Source organism: Myotis daubentonii, chromosome 2 (genome assembly GCF_963259705.1).
Source record: "Myotis daubentonii chromosome 2, mMyoDau2.1, whole genome shotgun sequence".
Classification (NCBI taxonomy): Eukaryota; Metazoa; Chordata; class Mammalia; order Chiroptera; family Vespertilionidae; genus Myotis; species Myotis daubentonii.
In genome coordinates this window covers 178836696-178861538 of record NC_081841.1, presented here as the reverse complement: position 1 = coordinate 178861538, position 24843 = coordinate 178836696, and the positions used below count along the sequence as shown (strand labels likewise).

Genomic DNA, 24843 nt, shown 5'->3' with positions numbered 1-24843 from the left:
GGCGAATAGTCAGACGGTTGCTTAGGTTTTTATATATATAGATATTGCTTTGTCCCATTCTTTCCTTTCTCTAGGACTTTTAGCTACATGTATACTAGACTTTTTGCCTGTGTTGCTCATCTCTTACACTTTGTTTTGATTTTGTATTATTTTTTTTCTGTGTGATTTGATTAGTATATGTTCTATAACTTTTCAAAGGCATTTTATTTGTCTTATGTCCAAGCCTTTAAATTTGAGAGGGGAAGTAGAGGACCTCATTGCCTTCTATACTGATAATTAAGGTAAATATTTATCTCTCTTAAATAGTTTCCAGAGAGTAATTTTTATATAATTTTATTTTTTAATATAAAAAACATTCTAGTAAAGGAGTCAGTGTTTTGGGTATAAGGCTTCAGATAAATGGCCATCTATACTAATAAAAGCATAATATGCTAATTAGACTGGACAGCCAAACGACCTTCCGGATGTCATTCTGGACGTCCTTCTGGACAAAGCCATGGTGGCGGGGGCCAAGGTAGCAGCCGTTAGGGGTGATTAGGCCGACAGGGGAGAGCGGTTAAGGGCGATGAGATAGGCAGGCAGAGGCAGTTAGGGGTGGTCAGGCAGGCAGGCAGGTGAGTAGTTAGGAGCCAGAAATCCTGGATTGCAAGAGGGATGTCCGACTGCCGGTTTAGGCCCGATCCCACAGTGGATCGGGCCTAAACCGGCAGTCGGACATTCCCCGAAGGGTCCCAGATTGGAACGGGTGCAGTCTGGGCTGATGGACCCCCCCCCCCCCCACACACACACACTGTGTGCACGAATTTTGTGCACCAGGCCTCTAGTAGTAATATAAAATTGTTGCTTATTATATGTTCCTTAATTTAAAAATATTTAACTGACTTCCTATATTTAACCAGTCTAATATAGATAAATATGCATATATTTTCATGTTCTTCTGATTAGTGAAATCTGCCTTTGAAAATGATTTGAGTATTGTCTTAATATAACTAACAGATTTCTATATTCTTTTCTAGTGGATTAATGACTTAGAAAATGATGATTTGTATGTTACATGGCCTGCAAGTTGCCAGGAACTTCTGAAATCAGTATTCCCTGGAAAAATACCTTCCATAAGGCGTAATTTTCATAATTTGGTGAGTTTCATATTTTGACATATTGTATACATTTTTTATAAAGATATCAGCATTCTTTTTGGATTTTCCTGCTCTTGGTAAATAGGCATCTGAGTAATAAGGAAGGAAATATTTGCTTGATGCAACAAGCTTGAGTGGCATCGCTGAGCAGGCATCAGAAGCTAGCAATGTCTCTTGCTAATCTGCCTCTTGTTAGTTAGCCTTCCTGTACTTTAATAATACCAATATTAAGCTAATGGTCAAATTTTACATTTCCTGAAAGGAATTTATGATAGGACTTTTCTTCTATATTATAAAGATTAAATAACTAATCATTCTTATATCTAATGATTAAAGTTTCATACATTTCAGGGAAAAATACACGACTAGCATGTTATATAGCATATAAATTCATTATTAGAACATAAACAACCTTATGAACTTTAAATTGTGGAGAAACACCCAGGGTTTTGTTTTGTTTTTAGCATAGGAAGTGAATATCTTATTTCCTACATCAACCTGGAGCAATCAGTGATATTAATGCTTTCAGGGGTTTTTTGGTCAAAATTCAATTACTATTTCCTTTTTCTAAAAATTTATTACAAAAAATCCAGTGAACATTAAAATAAGATATTTCACTTCTTGTAAAAAATATTTACTTTATTCTGTGTTTCAATAAGAGAATGAATATGTTATTAAATTCCATTTATTATTATATTATTAAAACCCTTCATAAATTGAAATTCTTATATTGACATTTCAGAATTCTTTAGAATTGCTAGAAATTTCTTTTTAAAAACTTTGAAATTGTATGCTTTTAACTGCTTAAATTAGATTAAACGTTAATTTTATAAAAATCTTAAAAGTGTTTAAACAAAATAATGATGATAGATTGTCTACTTTCTTTTAGGTTCTGTTTATTGATCCTGCTCAAGAATATACCTTGGATTTTATCAAACTTGCTGAACTTTTATATTATCATAAAATTCCTCTTAGGTAATTTTCAATTAATGATGGAAAGCCAGTGATTTTCATTTTGTATTATATAGAGTATTAATGTGTGATTCAAAGCAACGGCTTATTTCTAGTGCCTGACACAATATAGCTGTGTGTTATGAAGTATCATATACCTTTATGATAGACTCTGTTAATCAAAGCTGCTTGGTAATCTTGTCTATCTTCCCAAGAGAATGATCTGATCACTTTGGAAACTTAAAGATGGGTCCATTTCTCTGTGGTTTTAAGAGTACACCAGAAAAGCAGGCATTTGATAATGCCAGCACCAGAGAATATACATTTTGGAAGAATCCATCAGATATGAAGATTTTGGTGAACAGGCATTACAAATCAAATCTTTCAAATAATATTTCCCTTTGCCCCCATATATTAACACATTCTCTCCAATTGGATTTTATAGTCTAATGTTGTTTTAAAATCATAGTTTATTGTTGTTTAAGGGATAGTTGTGACATTCCTTATTCATCTTTTTTTCCAGAATTGGTTTTGTGTTCATTGTAAATACAGATGATGAAGTTGATGGAACAAATGATGCTGGAGTTGCTCTTTGGCGGACTTTCAACTATATTGCAAAAGAACATGATGTAGTACAAGCATTTATTTCCGTAACACATGTAAGTTTATGTACTAGCATAATTTATTTGGAATTTATAGTGTGTTTCTTGTATTACTATAATTATTATTATATTAATATTTCAAAGTGTATAAAAAACTATTGTGAGGATTAATACATATGATGGATTTTATTCTTGCCACTCCCAACTGAGGTGCATAATGTTGTCCCTAATTTAAAAATTATGCAACTAGGCTCTACCAAAATATATGAACTTACTTAGGCTTACCCAGCCAGTAAAGGAATTTACATTGTATATATTAAGTTTAAAGAATATGATTAGTTAGGGAAGAATTCTTTAGTAGATCTTGAGTAAAATCATGAATAGAAAAAAATTATTGCAAAGTAAAATATTCTAAATGACAAAGTATATAGATACTTTCTAGGGAATTTCAAAGGAGAAGGAGATCACTTTATAATAGTAAATTAATGTGGAAAAGGTAAGATTGATATTGAGTCTGACAGATATTGTATAAGAAAAGTCAGAAACTAGTAAGAACTCAATTAAGGAAGCATACGAGACAGGAGGATTATTTCATAATTAAGGTTTTGAAACTATTATAATCCATCATGAAAAAATGTAAATGTACTTTTAAATGATTATTAAGAAAGTCAGGTTATAACTTTAAAAAGTAACTTGTATTTTTAAATTCATTGGTCTTTAGCTTATCAACCTTTACTGTAAACAAGGAGTGCTTCTTCTTCAGACTGAGAAGAAAATTACCAAAGCACTGTAAATTTTCTACCCTATATAATAAAAGCCTAATATGCTAAGTGTCCAGTCATCCGGTCTTCCATTCAACCAATCAAAGCATAATATGCTAATGATATGCTAAGGCCACTCAACCACTCGCTATGACATGCACTGACCACCAGGAGGAAGACAGTTGACTGGTCGACCAGTCCCTATAATGTGCACTGACCACCAGGAGGCAGATGCTCTGACCAGCAGGTTAGCTTACTGCTGGGGTGTGGCCGATTGGGACTGAGCAAGTTGGGCCAGATACACCCTGGAGCCCTCCTGTGGTCCCTCCCCAGCTGGCCAACCTCCTGCCTCCCTCCCCAGCTCTGATTGTGCATCAGTGGGGTTCCTTGGCCTGGCCTGCGCCTTCTGTCAATCTGGGCTGAGGGACCTCCCCCCACCTGAGTGCATGAATTTCGTGCACCAGGCCTCTAGTTAAATATATAATCCCAATTACAGTAGCATTGAAAAATAATAAAATACTTAGGAATAAATTTAACCAAGGAGGTGAAAGATCGTTTTACTGAAAATTATAAGACATTTATGAAAAAAATTGAAGAAGAGACTAATAATTGGAAATGTATTCCATGTTCATGGATTGGAGAATTAATATTGTTAAATTGCCCATACTACCCAAGTGATCTACAGATTTAATGCAATCTCTATTAAAATTTCAGTAGCATTTTTCACAGAAATAGATAAAACAATCCTAAAATTCATATGGAATCACAAAAGACCCTGAATAGCCAAAGCAAATCTTGTGAAAGAAAAACAAAACTGGAAGCATCACATTTCCAAATTTTAATTAATATTACAAAGTTATAGTAATCAAAACAGTATGGAACTGGCATAAAAACAGACACATAGATCAATGGAACAGAAAATCAAGAACCCATGCATGGATGATCACTAAATTTTTAGTAGAGCCTCTATGAAAAACAGTCTGGTGGTTCCTCAAGAAATTAAGATAGGATTACAATATGATTCAGCAATCCCACTTCTGGTATATATTCAAAGGAAATGAAATCAGTATCTCAAGGAGATTACTGCACTTCCATCTTCATTGCAGCATTATTTACAATTGTCAAGGTATGGAAACAACCTAAGTGTTCATCAATGGATAAGTGGAAATAGAAAATGTATGTACATACACACAACAGAATATTATTCAGCCTTAAAGATGGAAATCCTGCCATTTGCAACAACATGGAAGAACCTGAAGGACATTATGCTAGATGAAGTAGAGTAAAGATAAATACTAAATAATATCACTTATATGTTAAATCTAAAAAAGCTGAACTCATGGAAACAGTAGAAAAGTAGCTGCCAAAAGATGAGTGAAATGAGTAGATGTTGGGCAAAGGGTACAAACTTTTCAGTTATGAGAGGTATAAATTCTGGGGATCTGATGTACAGCATGGTGGCTTGCCGGGGTCCAGCCCCAGCGGGTCCAGGGGTCCCCAAAGGTGTAGACGGAGTCGGCGAAGAAGGAATGACAAGGAGACAGCGTTCAGTTGATCAGCAGCCTAGCCAGGATCTCCAGCCAAGTTCTGGTCTCGATCTCCAGAGAGGTTCTGCTCAGGCTCTCCAGTCAGGTTCAGTCACCAGGTTCTAGTCAGGCTCTCCTGCCAATTTCCACAGTCAGGTTCAGTCCAGGATCTATTGCCATGTTCTCTCCGGCGAAGTTCTTCTGTCTCCAGGCTCCGTGTAGGTTCTGTCTTCTGAATTCTATCTCATGAGTTCTGTCTCTCTCTGTCTGGTTACATCTGTATTTATACCAGTTGATTCAATCCTATCAATCTCTATTACAAAGGTTAGGGTGTTTCTTATCTCAATTCCAGGGAGTAAAGATTATGTAGCTTAAGCATGATTGTTCATAGTTAAAGTGATTAATTACCCGCCTGGCACTTAGTTGAGGGGTTTTATTCCCTCCCTAACTTCAGGGGAAAATCCCTACCTGGGGATTCAACCTTTCTCGGAAAGGTGACTTTGGTTAAAACACAGCGCCAAGAAGGTGAGCAAACATATTTAGAACCGTATGCCATATATGCCAGGTCCCTTGAAACAGCAAGGATGGACCAGCTCCCGGCAAATTCCCCCTTTTTTATTTTTTAAAAGCAGGCATTAAAAAGAAAAACCTCAAATGCTCTCTTATATCCATTTTAAGAGTAGGATTGGCGTTTTCCGCTATTACCTGAGTCCTGATCTATCATCCCAGGGAGAGCTTGCCAATCCTGCACTTTCCCAGGGTAGAAAGGCTGCAGTGGGGTTAAGGATAAGGCTCCTTGGGCCTACCTTCTCCCATGCCATTACATTTACCTTTCCTTCCTCAGAAAAGCATGGACATACTTCTTGTATAAAACGTTCTGTCTGACTGGGAGTAACCTTAATTCCTCTGCTAGCAAGCATATATGTTAAAAGATCAATACAGAGTCTTTTTTCTTTAGACTCAGTATGGCATATCTTCTTAATCTAAAGATCAATACAGAGTCTTTTTTCTTTAGACTCAGTATGGCACATCTTCTTAATCTAAAGATCAATACAGAGTCTTCTTTCTTTGGACTCAGTATGGCACATCTTCTCAATCTAAGGATCAATACAGAGTCTTCTTTCTTTGGACTCAGTATGGCACATCTTCTCAATCTAAGTTCTGTACTATCCACCTTCTTACCCTACTTATCCTCTATAGGGGGGTCTGTAGCACCCTGGTGGAGTCCTATCCGTCCCGAGTGTGTGGGTTCTCATTGGGGGGGGCTTACCCAGGGGAATCCTGTTCCAGGGCTTCCCAAAGGTGTGGACGGAGTCGGCCAAGACTATCCACCCTCTTCCTATGGTGGAGTCCTATCCGTCCCGAGTGCGGGGCGCTTACCTAGGGGGTCCCTGTTCAGGCGCCATATGCCGGGGTCCAGCCCCAGCAGGTCCAGGGGTCCCCAAAGATGTGGACGGAGTTGGTGAAGAAGGAATGACACGGAGACAGCATTCAGTTGATCAGCAGCCTAGCCAGGATCTCTAGCCCGGATCTCCAGCCAAGTTCTGTTCAGGATCTCCAGAGAGGTTCTGCTTCAGATCTCCAGCCAGGTTCTGTGGCCATGTTCCCTCGCTAGGTTCTCCAGGCAGGTCCAGTCACCAGGTTCTAGTCAGGCTCTCCTGCCAATCTCCGCAGTCAGGTTCAGTCCAGGATCCCCTGCCATGTTCTCTCGCCAGGCTCCGCCTCCAGGCTCCAAGGCCAGTCCCTGTCCAGGATCCTCCGGCATGCTCTCGCCAGCGAAGTTCTTCTGTCCCTAGAGAACGTTCTGTGTAGGTTCTGTGCCTAGGCTCTGTCTCTCTTGGTCCTGTCTTCCAAGCCCTGTGTCCTTAGTTCTGTGTTCTGAGTTCTGTCTTCTGAATTCTGTGTTCTAAGTTCTGTGTGTTTCTGTCTGGTTACATCTGTATTTATACCAGTTGATTCAATTCTATCAATCTCTATTACAAAGGTTAGGGTGTTTCTTATCTCAATTCCAGGGAGTAAAGATTATGTAGCTTAAGCATGATTGTTCATAGTTAAAGTGATTAATTACCCTCCTGGCACTTAGTTGAGGGGTTTTATTCCCTCCCTAACTTCAGGGGAAAATCCCTACCTGGGGATTCAACCTTTCTCGGAAAGGTGACCTTGGTTAAAACACAGCGCCAAGAAGGTGAGCAAACATATTTAGAACCGTATGCCATATATGCCAGGTCCCTTGAAACAGCAAGGATGGACCGGCTCCCGGCAGTGGCTGTGTTTGAAAATACTGTATTACATAATTGAAATTTACTAAGAGAGTAGAATTTAAGTGTTCTTACCAAAAAGGAAAATAAGTAAATGGCTGTTTTAATTAATTCGATGGTAGGAATCATTTCATATGACTTTATCAAATTATGTTGTACACCTTAAATATATTATTATTTTATTTGTCAGTTATACTTCAATAAAGCTAAAAAAGTAAAATAAAATAGAAAAATAAATATAACTTATATGGAAGAGTAAAGGCACAGAATTGCTGAGAACCTCTTGAGGAAGAATAAAATGTGTCTGGCTGTACCAGGTAATATCCATAAAGTTATATTAAGACAATGTGGTATTGGTTCAAGGGAAAGATATATAGACCAAAGGGGCCTCCAAAACTGAAAAATACAGAAGTGATGTTACAGTAAGTCGGAGTGGACTTTCAACTGCTGGTGTCTGGACAATTGATTAAAACAATACAAACATAAAAATCTCACACCTTATATAAAAATTATTTCAGCTTAAAAGTTTAGTGTGAAAAACAAAGTATTAAAAACTTTTAGAATAAATTAGGACCCCAAGGGAGGTCAGAGTTTCCTGGATTACACTTAAAAAGTCATGAGTCTGAAGGAAAATATTGATAAATTTAGCTGTATTATAAGTGCATACCAACATTTATCAAATGATATCATAAAGTAAGGGGAAATAAGTTCCAAGCAAAAGAAGTATTTGTAATATATATAATCAATAAAAGATTTATATCCCATGATATAAAGATTTTCTACAAATCAAAAAGAAAAATACGGGGAATGACTCAGCACTTGGATACTGAAGGTTGTCTTCTCTGCGCTGTCTCTGAGGAGCATCCAACCCCCGACTCTCCTCACACAGTTCTTGCCACTCCACTAGAGCCCAAGAGAGAGAGGAATGGAGAGGGAGACAGAGAAAGAAACATTGATCTGAGAACAAAATTTGCTCACTGCTTCTTGCACGCCCCCCTCCCCCCCCCCCCCCCCCCCCCAGGGATCAAGTCTACAACCCGGGCATATGCCCTCACCTAGAATCAAACCAGCAACCTTTATTTGTGGCCCAACCAACTGAGCCATACCTGCCAGGGCTATTTAACTCATTTTTTAATTGTTCATTTACCAGTCTTCTATCATTGGCACCAATTTAGTAAGGGTTTGTATGAAGAATGGAGGAAATTAGTTTTATTTCAGGGACCAAATAGATTATTATATACATATTTTATTTATAGCAATACAGTTTTGCAGTTTTCATTTTTTGGTGACTGCATAAATAACTGGCCTATATTTTATTCTAACTGAATAACATTTATAGAGTGAGAAGGAAACACTGGCTGTATGTTACATTTAATTGCTAGAGGACCAGTTATTTTGTGATGTTGCAGCAACTCAGATTGAGGATCACTGTGATGGTGTGAAGAATTTATCTGCGTAGGCCTGCCAAGACAGGTTTGAAGCTGCAGTGTTCAAAATTATGCATATGTGTGTGGAAGGCAGCTGAAGAAAAGTTTATTTGAGATGGCCCATGTTTCTTCAGAAATTTAAATTGTTTCTACTAAAGATGGATGAAATGATTCAGAAACCTCCATTAGATAGACAGTATGTGATCACCCATGCCCTGGGGACTTGGAGTTGAGTATGATTGAAGAAAACACCTATCAGGTTTTGTGTGAAATAGCCTTGATAAAAAGACCATGTTACACATTTTGTGCTTCTGAGCCAGATGAAGATAATGATTTTCTTTCTATGACCTTTCCCAGAAAACTGGAAAATATTTGAAAGTGTTCAGTTGACGTCTATGTGGTGGGATGAGGATGGACTTTCTATAGTGATTAATAAAGAACTCATTAACAAAGACGTTTTGGAAAGAAAGGCCTTTTCAGAATATTTAAAACTGATAGTATGAAAAGTTTACTTTACCAGCTTAACCTTTTTGGATTTAGTAAAATGTAGAATTTTCAAAGACCTGCTTCTCTACCTAACTTTCTGACAAAAGAAAAAGAAGTCTCTGTTTTAACCAAGTTACAGCTTTTTCATAATTCTGAGTTTAAATGAAGCTGTCCCCAACTTCTAGTAAGAATGAAAAGAAGAATTGGGATTAAAAATGCTTCTCCAGCCCTGGCTGATTTGGCTCAGTGGAAAGAGCATCAGCCTGTGGACTGAAGGGTCCCAAGTTTGATTCCAGTCAAGGGCATGTACCTTGGTTGCGGGCACATCCCCGATAGGAGGTGTGCAGGAGGCAGCTCATCGATGTTTCTCTCTCATCGATGTTTCTAACTCTCTATCCCTCTCCCTTCCTCTCTGTAAAACATCAATATATATATATATATATATATATATATATATATATATATATACACACACACACATATACATATATATATGTATGTGTATATGTATATGTATATATATGTATTTTAAATAAATGCTTCTCCAGCCCTAACCAGTTTGGCTCAGTGGATAGAGCGTCGGCCTGCGGATTGAAGGGTCCCAGGTTCAATTCCAGTCACGGGCATGTACCTTGGTTGCAGGCATATCCGCAGAAGAGGGTGTGCAGGAGGCAGCTAATCGATGTTTCTCTCTCATCGATGTTTCTAATATTTTTAAAAAAAATGCTTCTCCAGCATCTTCATTGTTTCAGGATTTCAACAAGAAGCACTGTGGAGTAGAGGGTCATGTGTCTAACATGCCTGCATGTAAGCGAATTATATTTAATTAATTGTTTAAAAAGAAAACTATAAGTGTAAAGGAAAAAAGAGAAACTAGAGTTAAGTGATTGTGAAATAGTCCAGGATGAATCAAATGAGGACCTAAATAAGGATGGGAATTTAACAACAGATACAAATAAAATATAGAAAAGGCAAAAAAAAAAAAAAAAAAAAAAAAAGGAAAAGACAAAAGAACCCAAGAGAAGAAATACATAAAAGATTATTTAAAATACAAGAGGATACCTTAATGATAAATTAAAATTTATTGAAATCAAAGCAGTAAGTAAATATTTATTACAATTAAGGGTAAGTAAACAAGATAATTATTTCAGAAATAAGAGAAAGACTACCCTGAGATATTATTTTATACCTTTTAATTTGGAGGTAATTAAGAAAGCCCGTAATTTATGTTGAAAATGTAGAGCAGTGAGAATGCCTTTACTCTGTTACACTGCTTGTAACAGTATGAATTGGCCCAACCACATCGAAAAACAATCTGTTAGTACTTCAAAATTTGAAATTACATTTGCATGCTCTTTGGACACACACACACACACACACACACACACACACACACACGGTAAATTCTTTTGTCTGTGCCATAGGAAAGTATTCTTAGCAGAATCATCCGCAATAGTAACAAACAGGAAAAATATATGTATATATACATTTTTGTATACGTATCTATGTCTGTGTGTGTGTGTGTGTGTGTGTGTGTGTGTGTGTGTACAGATATGTATCAGTAGTAAAACAGTTGGGTAAAATTTGGTTTCTTCAGATAATGGAATATGATATGCAACAGCACATTTGTTAGTAGCATAATGACATTATAGAAGGCTAACATATTGCCATACCCTTTCAAGTTCAAAAGCAAACAAAACTATAGTTCATGGGAATACATTCAGGTAAAAATCTAGCACTTAAAAGGTAAGGAAATGGTGAATACAAATTAGAAGATGCTTGCATCTGGGGAGCAGAGCAAGATGGGATTGGGAGGGAAGATGTGCTTTACCAGCACTGATGATGTTCCATTTCCTGGGTTATGGGGATTGTCCATTTTATTATTTATGCCTCATAATATATATACTTTTATTTTGCTTACCAAGTTACATGACAGTTTTGAATTTTTTTAAAATATATAAGAAGATTGACTTGTTATGTATCTAAGTAGCTTATGCAAGGCATTCTGGTTACCTTAGATACTTAGGAATATCTAATATTTTTAAATAACTGATTAGTAAAAATGATTAGTCTCAAAGACTTTTCATGTGTAATTTTCGCTTCATTCAAAAATCTTATTTTTTAATTCCTATTTATGTTTACTCTGAAGCCTGAACTTTTCACCTTTTTTTGCGGGGGGGGGGGGGGGTTAGTTATTAGAATTATAGTATGTTCTGCTTTGATATGAGGAGAAAATACCCATAAATTGAGATGCTCAGACAACTAAACTGTGATCTAAGTACAGACCTGTGCTTCCAAAAGGAATAGGTTACAAAGTTTACAGTGATAAAAGGAAAACAAGTAAGAATGCTAATTCTTCATTATGAGGAATAATATGGGGATTCTGTCAGCCATAATGTGAGATTGTCTCTGGCAGTATTTGAGTTGGGACTAAAAAGAATGTTCTTAATTGATCTATCAAAATGCTACCTAATGTTATTTGTACTTACTAGCTCCTTCTGCTTAGAAGTTTCTTTCCCCAGAATGTCTTTTTGGAAAAAAAAATTATTGAATTTATTGGGATAACATTGGTTAATAAAATTATATAGGTTCCAAGTGCAATTCTGTAATACATCATCTGTATATTGTATTGTGTATTCCCCAGAATGTCTTGTTAGCTCACTGTTCATATTTACTAGTATGTCTTGGCTAAGTCATCTGCTCAGAGATGACGTCTCTCTTGATGCCCATCCTTTGCCCCATTCCTAGAACAGTGTCTGGTCATAGTAGAAGATCTATAATGAAGAGAGAAATGAAACAAAAAATAATAATAATAAAGAAGTAACAGGTTACATTACACAAGTGCATTTAGATGTTTGAGACTGTGGGGAGAATGAAAGTGCAGAGAAAATCTAATCATAGTATTTGCTGCAGAGCAATTAGAAATGAAAAGAAAGCATTTCTGAAACTAGTCATCTAAAATATTTTATACTTAATCTTTTTAAATAAGATAACCATTTTATTAATACTCAGTGGTCAAAATAGAATATAACAAACTTGTTATGGTATTTGTGAAAGCTATAGAATTTCACAAAACCGTTTATATTACAAGATGATATATTGTATACTTAGAATGATTAACTTACCTATATGCATAGGTGTGTATTCATATGTATATAGTATATTTAGAACTTATAAAATGTTAAATATATTTAATATATAAATGTTTCTGCATGCTAAGGGAAATAAAATAACTGCTGTAAGATGAAAATGAATTATAATATCTTTATTTCCACAGATGTACCAAAAAGTAAAGAATCAAAATATACTCACGGCGGATAATGTGAAGAGTGTTCTCCAAGATAAATTTCCTCATGCTAATATTTTGGATATTTTGGGAATTGATTCTAGATATGATAATAAAAGAAAGGTAATTTGGTTTTCAAAAATATGATCCAAGACCCTTTTATTATAATCTTATGAATAAATTATCTTAATATAAATAACTCACAATTTGCATTTTAGTCCCTCAAAAAGATGGTAAATTTTAGACCTTTGAATGACACAATGTTGTGTACAGGATTTACATTTCCAAAATTGACTTTTTGAAAAGTGCCCCAAAAAGGATAATTCTCAGGATTTACAGGGGAGAAAACTTAAGCGTAGAATTTTAAAGGATATAATTTGTGCTTTCTTAGGAAAAAATAAAGCTGGCTTTTTAGATAAGTGTTAGGATAAGAATCAGACTTAGGAAAAGCAGCATCATTGGGTTGTATTTCTAATGCTCATATGGTTCTCAAGATTTCTCCATGGATTTTTGTATTTTATAAGTTTTTTTAAAAAAAAAGATCTAATCTTGACACTCTTATATGTAAAATTCTTCAATAGTAATGGTAAAGTACAGAATCACTAGAAGTCATTGTAGAAGTCCTGCCAAATTTGACCCCTTCTTATAATTTTTCAGTCTCATTTCCTACTCTCTTTCTTGCTTTTTCTGTTTCAACCACGCTGGCATTATTTCAAGTTGATTATATCAAGAATGGGTCACCTCCTTCTCATCAGAGGGATTGCACCATGTTTTCTCCATGTTTGCAGATACTCCCTCCCTCTTCTCCAGCTCATATTAGCTCTTGGTTTTAATATTACATGAGGGGAAAAGTAACACTTATGGGGAAAACTTTGGGGAGGTGTTTTTAAACCCTTGAAATCAGATTAAGTTGCTCCATTATATGCTAAAATAGTACCTTACACTCCTGTGTCATCCTGTCTAATAAAAGAGAAACATGGTAATTAGCCATACCTCCGCTACCCTTCCCATTGGCTAATCAGGGCGATATGCAAATTAACTGCCAGCCAAGATGGTGGCCGGCACCCAGGCAGCTTGAAGCGAACATGAGGCTTGCTTGCTTCAGTGACGGAGGAATGCAACGTTCCCTGCCTGCCTTGCTGGCCTCTGAACTTGCAGTTTGAAACATTGTTACAAATATAGAAGCTAAACCAGCCGTGGGCAAACTACAGCCCGCGGGCTGGATCTGGCCCATTTGAAATGAATAAAACAAAAAAAAAAAAAGACCGTACCCTTTATGTAATGATGTTTACTTTGAATTTTATTCATTTCAAACGGGCCGGATCCGGCCCTTGGGCCGTAGTTTGCCCACGGCTGTTCTAGACAGTATATGCTGTGATATTAATGCATTTAAGCTGAGATAATATTACATAGCCAAAATATACTACTTATGGGTTGCCATAAAAATATCTAAGTAACACAATGTTATCCTTACATATTGGTATTCACAAACCAATATTACCATGTCCTATGTGGATATACATTTAACTTCCAGCTAGACTGTAGGTACTTCAAGAAAAGGAATCTTGTCTTCTTATTCTTTTGTATTCCTCAAGTTGTATAGCATATCTTGAGTTTTAGATATTATTTGCTGAGTTTTTTTTTTATCATAATTGAGGATTGAGATCTTTTCTACCTCCCTGCCTTTACTTAGTCTCCCCTTCGTCCATTGGTATTACTTAAAATATCTAAAAACTGTTGTAGCTTCAAGATCAAATGAAACCAATCAGAAAGAATCAACCAGGGCTGATGTAGGAGGCCCTGTGCTGAGCCAGTTACCCTGTAGTGGCTGATACATGTGGACAGGGAGGGTCTGGAAAAGAGGTCAGATTGTTCTCATGGGGGAAACCCTATGCCACTAGTACAGAAGCACTTCAGTCCATTAGGAATTCATAGGCCTGTGCAGTGCATACCAGCTGGTGAAGAGATCTGTTGTTAACACATTTTGGTTAAGTGAATATTTAGAGTGTGTGAGACTTTTTAAGTGTTCCTTGTTAGTAAGTCAAATACTATGATTGTCTTTTCATTTCTTAAACTTTTTTTTTCTTAAAGAATTACTCCACATTTTCACTCACTCTCATAGATTGATCAAATAACCTATTCAGAATTCTTGCAAACATAGCAATTAACAAACCAACACCTTCCCTTGCATACATCAGCCCCAAGAATGCCCTTCTGTAGTCGTTCCTGCCTCTTTCTCTAAACTGAACTTGTGCCTTTGCTGCTCCCCTTCATAGGACCTCTGGTTTTGTGAATACTATCCCAAAATTATTCTAAGTAGTTATCAGTCCCATCAAACCCTTTTCCACTTTACATGCCTAGGAAATCATTCTGACTCCTATATCACAAAGCAAATAAATAAGTTTTGGCCTTTATTCCATAAACTCATATATTTGTGTAATTTTCTCTCTCTATCCAATCCAAACTTTATCTGTATTTTTGACAGTATTTATTGAGTACTTATAATGTTCTAGGCACAGAGGTTAAAGAATAGAGTACAACAAAGATCTCTTGAAAATTTAAAATAAAATAAAAATGTAATAGTACAAAGACAAAAAAAGTGAAAAACAAGAATGAAAGGTAAACAATTAGAGACTCAATTTAGAAGAGTCAGAAAGAACAAACAAAACAAAGGAATGGAAAGCCTCAGAGAAATAGCATAAAGAAATTCCCTGAATTGATGGGCATGAGTCTTCATTGGAAGAGGCCCATAGGTACACAGCAGAATGAAAGAGGAGGGCTCTGGAATGGGAATTGGAATCCTTCTCTGAAGCAGTGGCATTTACGATGAGTCCTGAAGTAGGACGAAGAGTTGGATGAAAGAAAACAGGAAGTGATAGTAGATGAACATTCAGGAGGAAATGTTAGGAGATCCTGAGTTGTGAAGAAACTAAGAGAAATTGGTGTTGCTGCTGTACAGATAGCAAATTTGTGTGATGTAGGCACTGTGGAGGAAAGTTCCTAAGATAAGGCTGGAGAAGTAAGCTGGGGTCCTGATTGCAAAGGGCCTTGGGAACAATATTTAATTTGGACTCAACAGTACAAGATCTTGGAAACTGAAAAACCTGAAAAGATATTAAGTGACAGTGATAATGCTTTTTTAAAACAACAACAGCAACAACAAAACATTCTCCATTGTTGAGAATGGATCATTGGGGAGTAAAATTATATGTGGTGAGACAGATTAGGAAACATGTAGGTAGGAGTTCAAAATGAGAGATGAACTTGAGACTTTTGGAAGTAGAGGCAGAGAAAAATGGACACAGTTGAGTTAGGAAGTACAACCCCAGACCTGCTGCTGGATTGAGTAGGTAAAGGAGAGAGGAGAAATTGTCAAGGTCTACTCCTAGGGTTCAGTTGAGCAACTAACTATAGGAGGGTTGTGATGCCATTGCCAAAGTGGAGGGAAAACCAAATGGGAAATAAGGTCAGAAATACTGTTTTTCACATATTGAAATTAAGGTGCCTGTGAGATTTCCAGAGTAAAATGAAATAAATGATTAGATACATGTGTCTATAGCTCAGGAAAGAGGTGTGGGTTAAAAGTTTAAAATTTAGTGTCATTGGCTTATTTTTGGTAGTTAAAACTTTTGTAATGAACAGCTTGCTTAATTGGAAATGATAGAGTAAATCAGAAGAGAGCCTGTATTTCTAGCAGGGACATCTTTCTTGAGGTCCATACCCAGGTAGGCAACTGCCTAGTGCCCATAAGCATCTTAAATCACAATAACCTATAACCAAGCCCATGATCTTCTTTGTTACCCCAAACCTTTTTCTTTTTTGCCTTATCTAGAGGGTGGAATCATCATTCTCCCAGGACACCTATGCCATTCTAAACTACTTATTTCCCCTCATACTCTCTGAAACAGTAGATCAAGTTCTTCCCACTAAATATTTTAGAAACTGCCTCAATTCTCACCTGGCCCGTTACCACTGATTTTTGTTCTGGCCCTTGCTTTTTCTTTCCCATGCTATTGCAGTAGCCCCCATCCCATCATGCCCAGTGCATGCTCTCCCACCTTCTTCCATTGTTGATACTGTGTTCTTTTTAAAATAAGAACATCTGATCATATTGTCATGAATCCTCTTCCTAGATAGAATTGATTATATGCTCTTTGCACCTCTGTATACTATAATCACACCTATTTTTAATGTATCCATCTCTCCCTCTGTTAAAATACGTTTTCTTAGGAAGGAGTTTGAGTATCATTTATATGCATTCATAGTCTAACATGTAGTAAGTGCTCAATCAATGCACATATAATATAGTCCAGTGGTTAAGAGTTCAATTCAGACTCTTGGTTAGATCTAAATACAAATTCTGTTTCCAAAATGTAGTAGCTATGTGACATTGGAAGTGACTTTATGTTTTTATATCTGTTTCATCACCTGTAAAATGGATGTAATCAGAATACTTAGCTTCATCAAGTAATTGTGAGAGTGCTGGGTATAATAATTATAATAATACATGGTACAGAATAGCAAATGAATGAAGTGTGCAGTGATGCTTTATCACTCAGAAGACAAAAATCCTGATGTTGAAGACCTTCATGATCTGGCCTCTGCCTATCTCCTCTGACCCATATCTGACAGCTCTCCCCATATAGCACTCTCCCCACTGTAAACACAGCAAATTACTTGCAATTGCCTAAATATGCCTTATTCTCTCTCCCTCCCCCCGCTTGCTTGGCTGTCTTTTCACTTGGAATGTCTTTTTCTACTTCATCTCCCTAGCAAATGTTGCTCATCCTTTGATTTTTTGGTGTTAGCCCCTCGCAGAGTCCTTCTCTGTTCCCTTCCTATCCATCACAAAATGGTTAGATGCTTCTTTTCTGGGCTCCCATAGATCCTTGTACATGCCTGCATTTTGTTTGTAAATATATGAACCACTTAAGGGAAAACTTTCAGTTCTGTATTCAAAGGGTCTGGATGCTGGTAGCATGAATTGGATAAAAGCTTATTAAACAAGTAAATATAGGGATAAATGAATCTCTGATCCTGGGGAATAGTATTTTTTAAAAAGTAAGTATCGTAGTTCATATCAAGGGTCAGCAAACTACAGCCCCTAGGCCAAATCTAGCCCTCCCACTGCCTGTTTTCATAGTTTTGGGGGACATGGCCATGTTTGTTCCTGTGTTGTATATCACTGCTTCTACACTATAACATCAGAGTTGAGTAAATGTGACAGACAAACCTGATAGCTCACAAAGCCTAAAATATGTATTACTGGTATCTGGCCCTGCACAGAAAGTTCCCTGACTCTTGCTCTATGTAAATTTTCCTTTAAACAATCTTTTAAAAGGCTGGGTAAAATTATCAAAATTAACATTTTTTCTCTGGCATATAAAGATGTGGCAGTGTCCCTTCTTTTTCTTATGTATTTCTTTTTTAGAAAACCATATTCTGTTTAACTCTGATATTTTTTTAACTAAATAGGCAGGAGCAAGCTTTTATAAGATGACTGGCCTGGGTCCTTTGCCTCAAGCTCTTTATAATGGCGAATCCTTTAACCATGAGGAGTTAAATATTCAAAAACTAGAAAGAGCTCTTCTTCAAAAAATGATGGATATGACCATATATTTACAAAGGGAAGTTTTTATGGTAGGTAAGCATTTATGAGAAAATATATGATGAATGATATTTATAAATGAATTTTTGTATTAAGAAATATTTTAATAGCAAAAGTTAATTTTGTAAAAATTTTCATCCTGATCATTTAGTAATGATTTTTAAATTAATAATTAACTTTATTTGTGCATAATTACATCTAAAAATTCCTTAATTGGAAAGATAATTCAAAGTTTTACATGAAAATTTATTATGAGAATCCTAAATCACATATTATTTATTGATTTACTTTATACTGAGTACCTTTAAATGTAATCTCTGCATAACTTTAAAACATATGCATATAAATTGCCTCTATTACCTAAATAATATTTTTGTTATTTTAGGGCACATTAAATGATCGAACAAATGCAATTGATTTCCTTATGGATAAAAATAATGTTGTACCTCGTATAAATCCTTTGATTTTGTACAGTGAAGGGCAGTACCTTAATTTAATATCTACATCAGGTAAAATAATTCTTCTGTTTTCTTTTCTACAAATGCTTATTGAATTGTGAATGTTTTATTAATTCATTATTTAATATGAAAATTTTCAGTAACTACAGATGTTGAAGATTTCTCTACTTTCTTTTTCTTGGACTCACAAGATAAGAGTGCTGTAATTGCAGAGAACATGTATTATTTAACCCATGAAGGTAATAAGCATATTTTATTTTCCTAAATTTATTCTTAAAGTAGCAAAATGTTATAATTTTGGTAAGGTGTTTGCATAATACTTTTTTTAAAAAATCTCCACCCAAGGATATTTTTCCCATTGATTCTCAGGCAGAGTGGAAGGGAGGAAGGGGGGGGGGGGTGAGAGAGTGAGAGAGAAACATGGATGCGAACGAGACACAGCAATTGGTTGCCTCCCACAGGTGCCCTGACCAGAGTAGGGGATCGAGCCTGCAACCGAGGTACATTCCCTTGACCCAAATCGAACCCAAGATCCTTCAGTCTGTGGGATGACGCTGTAACAATGGAGCCAAACCAGCTAGGGCCATAATACATGTTTATATATTGATATTTGACTAGAGGCCTGGTTTTCAATTTGAGAGCTTGTGATTTGTTAGGACAGTGGTCAGCAAACCGCGGCTCTTGAGCCACATGCTGCTCTTTGGCCCCTTGAGTGTTGCTCTTCCACAAAATACCACGTGCGGGCACGGACGTACAGTGAGATTGAAACTTCGTGGCCCATGCGCAGAAGTCTGTTTTCGGAAAGGAGATAGATGAAACAAGTATACAAGACGAGTGTGGATGGGAGAGTTGGAAGGGGTTGACCTCAGCGGACGTACCTCAATCAGATTGAGGACGTTTTGAGCAAAGACCAGCTTAGTAGTACCCTAATTAAGTTAATAACAGTGTACCTACGTATATAGTTTAAGTTTAAAAAATTTGGCTCTCAAAAGAAATTTCAATCGTTGTACTGTTGATATTTGGTTCTGTTCACTAATGAGTTTGCCGACCACTGTCTTAGTATATAAGGATTGACATAAGAAAATAATGCCTTCTATCCTAGCTAATTATAAATGCAGAAGGGTTCATCTTACTTTTTTTGCCTATTTTTAAAGCAAGCTATAACATTTGGATCCCCACTGCAGTGATTCAGTTGGTTGAGCCTTGCCCTATGCACCAAAAGATTGCCAGTTTCATTCCTTGTCAGGACACATGCCCATGTTTCAGCTTCAATCCCCAGTCGGGGGCGTGCAGGACACAGCTGATAAATGTTTCTCACATCGATGTTTCTCTGTCTCCCCCTTCCTCTCTCTCTAAAAAAGCAATAAAAACATACTAAAATAAAAAAAATATGTGGATGTTTTGCCTAGGTTTGGGGTGTCAAACCAAAGGAAGGGAGACCAAGACAGGAACATATTTGGAAATAAGAATTTAGCCTAGATAGGGAAGTCTGCAGTGGAGCCATACATTTTTTAATCTTATCAGATAGATAAGATAAGATAGGTAATTATAACATAGATGAGCTCATTAAAGTTTGGTTGGTTTTTGTCTTGCTTTATTTTATTTGACCTGCTTAGCTGTAGGGAGAAAAATGAGAGCCAATACATACAAGACGGCTTATTTGTATCTCAGTATTAGAGCAGTAACTTTCTAACAATGAGAGTGATCTAAAGATGGAATAAACTATGTAGTAGGGGTAAATTTTTATCAGAGAGAGATTTAAGCAGAGGCTACACAACCAGTTTTTTGAGAGTGGTAAGGAGTGCATCCAACTTTGGACCAGATGGCCCCCAAATTACTTTCTAATTGATTCATGATTTTATGTTCACAAAATGATCTGTCTACACAAAACACAACAAATAATGAAATGTAAAATAAAAGTTACACTTTATGGTAGGCTAATGTGTAAAAATGACGGGGAAGAAAAGGAGTTCGAAATAGGAAATAAAAGGATAAATATTTGTCAGGTTCTGGGGTGTATTTCTGGGCATCAGAGTAAGTTAGCCTTTAAATTTCGTGCAGCTTAAAGGAATACTTTATTAACAGAGAAGCATCGTAAGTTCCTCTTATTTGCAGTTATGTAAATGTGTAAAGAAATAAAAAATTATAATTTACTTAGCACATTTGAAACATTTCTCCATTTACTACTGTATGGTGAAAGGGCTGACATTGAGAGGGCACCAGAATTCTTTACCTTTATTCTTTTAAAAGAATGTGCTATTTGCTGATCTACAGAACAGCAAAGTTTTTATAACTGTTTTAAGTGGGTCATGTGATCTGAAAGAATAATTTTTCTATAGATTTTAATGGTGACCAGATAACTATCATTTCAAATGTTATATTCTGAAGCTGGATGAAATAAATGCATTTAACTATGACATCAGAATTAAAATGGTTTCTTTCTGTGGCATCCAAATTTTCAAATTTTTCAGAAAAAGAGTTGTATTGATATTGATGGCACGAGATGATATGAATTAGACCAAGTTAATAAAAGCCAGACATTTTGAATTAATGAATCATAAGCTAATAAGATATTGCTGTTTATAGTATCTACTAATAAACCTTATTGTACCGGGGTTTTTTTCTATATATGGGGATCTATATATATTAGTTTCTTAATTAATTTATTTATTTATATATTTATTTATTTATTAAATTAAATCTTTATTGTTCAGATTATTACAGTTGTTCCTCTTTTTTCCCCCCATAGCTCCCCTCCATCCGGTTCTCCTCCCACTCTCCGTCCTCACCCCCCTCATTCATAGGTGCACGATTTTTGTCCAGTCTCTTCCCGCATCCCCCACACCCCTTCCCCACCCCCCAAGAATAGTCAGTCCACTCCCTTTCTATGCCCCTGATTCTATTATAATCACCAGTTTATTCTGATCATCAGATTATTTATTCACTTGATTTTTAGATTCACTTGTTGATAGATGTGTATTTGTTGTTCATAATTTGTATCTTTACCTTTTTCTTCTTCCTCTTCTTAAAAGATACCTTTCAGCATTTCATATAATACTGGTTTAGTGGTGATGAACCCCTTTAGCTTTTCCTTATCTGTGAAGCTCTTTATCTGATCTTCAATTCTGAATGATAACTTTGCTGGATAAAGTAATCTTGGTTGTAGGTTCTTGGCATTCATCACTTTGAATATTTCTTGCCACTCCCTTCTGTCCTGCAAAGTTTCTGTTGAGAAATCAGCTGACAGTTGTATGGGTATTCCCTTGTAGGTAACTGACTGTCTTTCTCTTGCTGCTTTTAAGATTCTCTCTTTGTCTTTTGCTCTTGGCATTTTAATTATGATGTGTCTTGGTGTCGTCCCCTTTGGATTCCTTTTGTTTGGGGTTCTCTGCGCTTCCTGGACTTGTAAGTCTATTTCTTTCACCAGGTGGGGGAAGTTTTCTGTCATTATTTCTTCAAATAGTTTTTTTTTTTTTTAAATATATTTTATTGATTTTTCACAGAGAGGAAGGGAGAGAGATAGAAAGTTAGAAACATCGATGAGAGAGAAACATCGATCAGCTGCCTCCTGCACATCTCCCACTGGGGATGTGCCCGCAACCCAGGTACATGCCCTTGACCGGAATCGAACCTGGGACCCTTCAGTCCGCAGGCCGACGCTCTATCCACTGAGCCAAACCGGTTTTGGCCAAATAGGTTTTTAATATCTTGCTCTCTCTCTTCTTCTGGCACCCCTATAATTCGGATGTTGGTTCGCTTGAAGTTGTCCCAGAGGCTCCTTACACTATCTTCATATTTTTGGATTCTTTTTTCATTTTGCTTTTCTTTTGGGTGTGTTTTGCTTCTTCGTATTTCAAATCTTTGACTTGATTCTTGCGATCCTCTCGTCTGCTGTTGGGAGTCTGTATAATATTCTTTATTTCAGTCAGTGTATGCTTAATTTCTAGTTGGTCCTTTATCATAACATTGAGGGTCTCACTAGATTTCTTGAGGGTCTCATTAAGTTTACCGGCAGTTCCTAGAAAATTCTTGAAAAACCTTAAAAGTGTGGTTTTGAACTCTATATCCAGTAGTTTGCTTTCCTCCATTTCTGTCATTTGTGTCCTGTTTCTTTGTCTCCACATTTTTTTATGCTTCGCTGTGTCGATAGAGTGGCTTTCTGTGCTAAGTGTCCTTTAGGGCCCAGTGGCTCAGCCTCCCCAATTACCTGAGGTAGACACTCTTGGTGCACTCCCTTGTGGGCTTTGTGCACAGCCTTGTTGTAGTTAAGCCTTGATTGTTGTAGGTAACACTGGGAGGAATTGACTGCCAGGCCAATTGGCTGTGAGAATCAGCTGTGTCTACGGTGGGAGAACTTCTGTGCTGAAAACACCTTTATGGGGCAAGAGTTGCTTCAGTGGGTTTTGGTGCTCACTGAGTCTGCCCCCTGAGTGTGTTCCTTATGGATCTGAGGAGTTGTAATTGGATGGTCCCACTCTGACCACTGGGTACACTGGCTCTTGGATCTAAGGAGGTGCTAATCTAGCCTCTGCCTGAGGCTACCCAGCAGAAGCCAGCTGTAAAGCAATGCAAGTTGCCCTGGGGCCTTGGGGCAGCTGCAGTTTGTTAAGTAATTCTCAGATTACAAAGGGCCGGGCCTTTCATATGCAAAAGCCTCCGTGCACAGCTTGGGCGGGTGGGGTCCCAGGGGATCAACAGGGTGGGCAGAGCGAGCAGTATGGCTGCTCTCAGTCCTGCCCTCAGAGGCCCTGGCAATTGCTGCGAGCGCCTCCCAGAGAAAGCTGCCCTCGAGTTCCAACCGATGCCAGACAGTCCAGTCTCTTCTCGTATGAGTCCGGGTCCCCTGAGACTCGCCTGGAACTGGAGCTCAGAGCTTGAGACTGCCTCCTGATTGAAAAAGACAACCGCACCCTCAGCCGCCAGCCCGCTCCACATGCACCTCCGCACCTTAGTATTTTACTTCCGCACCGCACCTCCTCTGAGTCTCGGTATGCTTTTCTCTTTCCTTCTAGTTGTAGAATTTCCACTCAGCCAGCCTTCCTGTGGTTCTGGGTGACGTCCGTTCCATCTTTTAGTTGTATTTTTGAAGTGGTTGTGCGAGGCAGCAATCTCCGGTGTTTACATATCATGCCATCTTGGTTTCTTCCTTAATTTATTTTTTTACAAATATAGCTAGAAGGCAGTTTTGCTTGTCAACACTGGAACCATGATAAGCATAATACAACTTTCTCTACTCATAGAAGTATCCCACAGGTGTGTCCTTTAGGGTCTGTTCTTTCTTCTTGGTACCTGAGTTTATATAGAGCTTATATTATGAATTACATTTCTAGCATTTTATGTCACTGTGCGTGTATAATTTTTAACATTTGCTTCTTTTCCAAAAGACTAATTTTACTATTCATTGTTGTTTTTTAATTTTGTTAACTGCTTTTAGTTTTGTTTTAAAAAGAATTATTTTAACTAAACCATTTGAAACTTTCAGATGAAGATGTAATTTCTTCCATTACTCTCTGGATTATTGCTGATTTTGACAAACCATCTGGGAGAAAACTGCTTTTGAATGCATTAAAGCACATGGTGAGTAAGTTTACCTAGATAAAAGCACCCAAGAAACATAAACCAAAATATTTTATGAAATTGCTTTGTATTAACTAAGTGTAAATTTATTGATGTATAACAAATTACCCTATAACTTAGTGGTTTAAAGCAGTAAACCTTTATTTTCTCACAGTTTCTGGGGTTTAAGAATTCAGGAGTGACTTAGCTGAGTGGTTGTGGCTTGGGGTTTCTCATGAGGAAACAGTCAGGATTTTGGCTGCTGCCACCTGAAGGCTTTACTGGAGCTGGAGGATCAGCTTCTAAGATGGCTCACTTGCATGGCTATTAGCAGGAGACCTCAGTTCCTCACTGGCCGTGACAGAATGCTTCTTCCTATTGCCACGTAGACCACTATTTAAGTGTTGCTTAAGTGTCCTGGGGAACAGCTGGCTTTCCACAGAATGAGTGACAAAGAGTTATAGATGGAAACCACAAGTCACAATGTCTTTTATGATCTAGTCTCTGAAGTCACATACTATATTTCCACGCTATTCTGTTTGTTATGCAGATCACTTCTATTCAGGATGAGAAGGAACTGTAAGTCTGAGGACCAGGAGGTGGGGATCATTGGGGGCCATCTTGGAGCCCTGCTACCACATTAAGAATAATTAATACATTTAAAATGAAAATAACATCTGCTAGGAGATTTTCACATCATATTAGATAATCTCAGAACAAATTCTGGCTTTCCTCAGTTGCCTGCAGACAAGCACATTTCAAAAACAGTCACTTCTGCCTTCTCTTTC

At 37.1% G+C, this 24843-nt stretch overlaps 1 protein-coding gene and 1 pseudogene across 1 annotated transcript in view; both read left to right on the top strand.

Annotated features, from left to right (window-relative positions):
• Positions 1–24843, top strand: part of UGGT2 (UDP-glucose glycoprotein glucosyltransferase 2) — a 180331-nt gene that overhangs the window by 75533 nt on the left and 79955 nt on the right. Inside the window, exons 13-20 of the mRNA XM_059684977.1 lie at positions 1017–1136; positions 2026–2111; positions 2611–2746; positions 12425–12556; positions 17909–18073; positions 18427–18550; positions 18640–18738; positions 23982–24076. Coding sequence (XP_059540960.1) covers positions 1017–1136; positions 2026–2111; positions 2611–2746; positions 12425–12556; positions 17909–18073; positions 18427–18550; positions 18640–18738; positions 23982–24076 — 957 coding nt within the window. The remainder of the gene's footprint in view (positions 1–1016; positions 1137–2025; positions 2112–2610; positions 2747–12424; positions 12557–17908; positions 18074–18426; positions 18551–18639; positions 18739–23981; positions 24077–24843) is intronic.
• Positions 8777–9977, top strand: LOC132225916 (heat shock transcription factor, Y-linked-like; annotated as a pseudogene).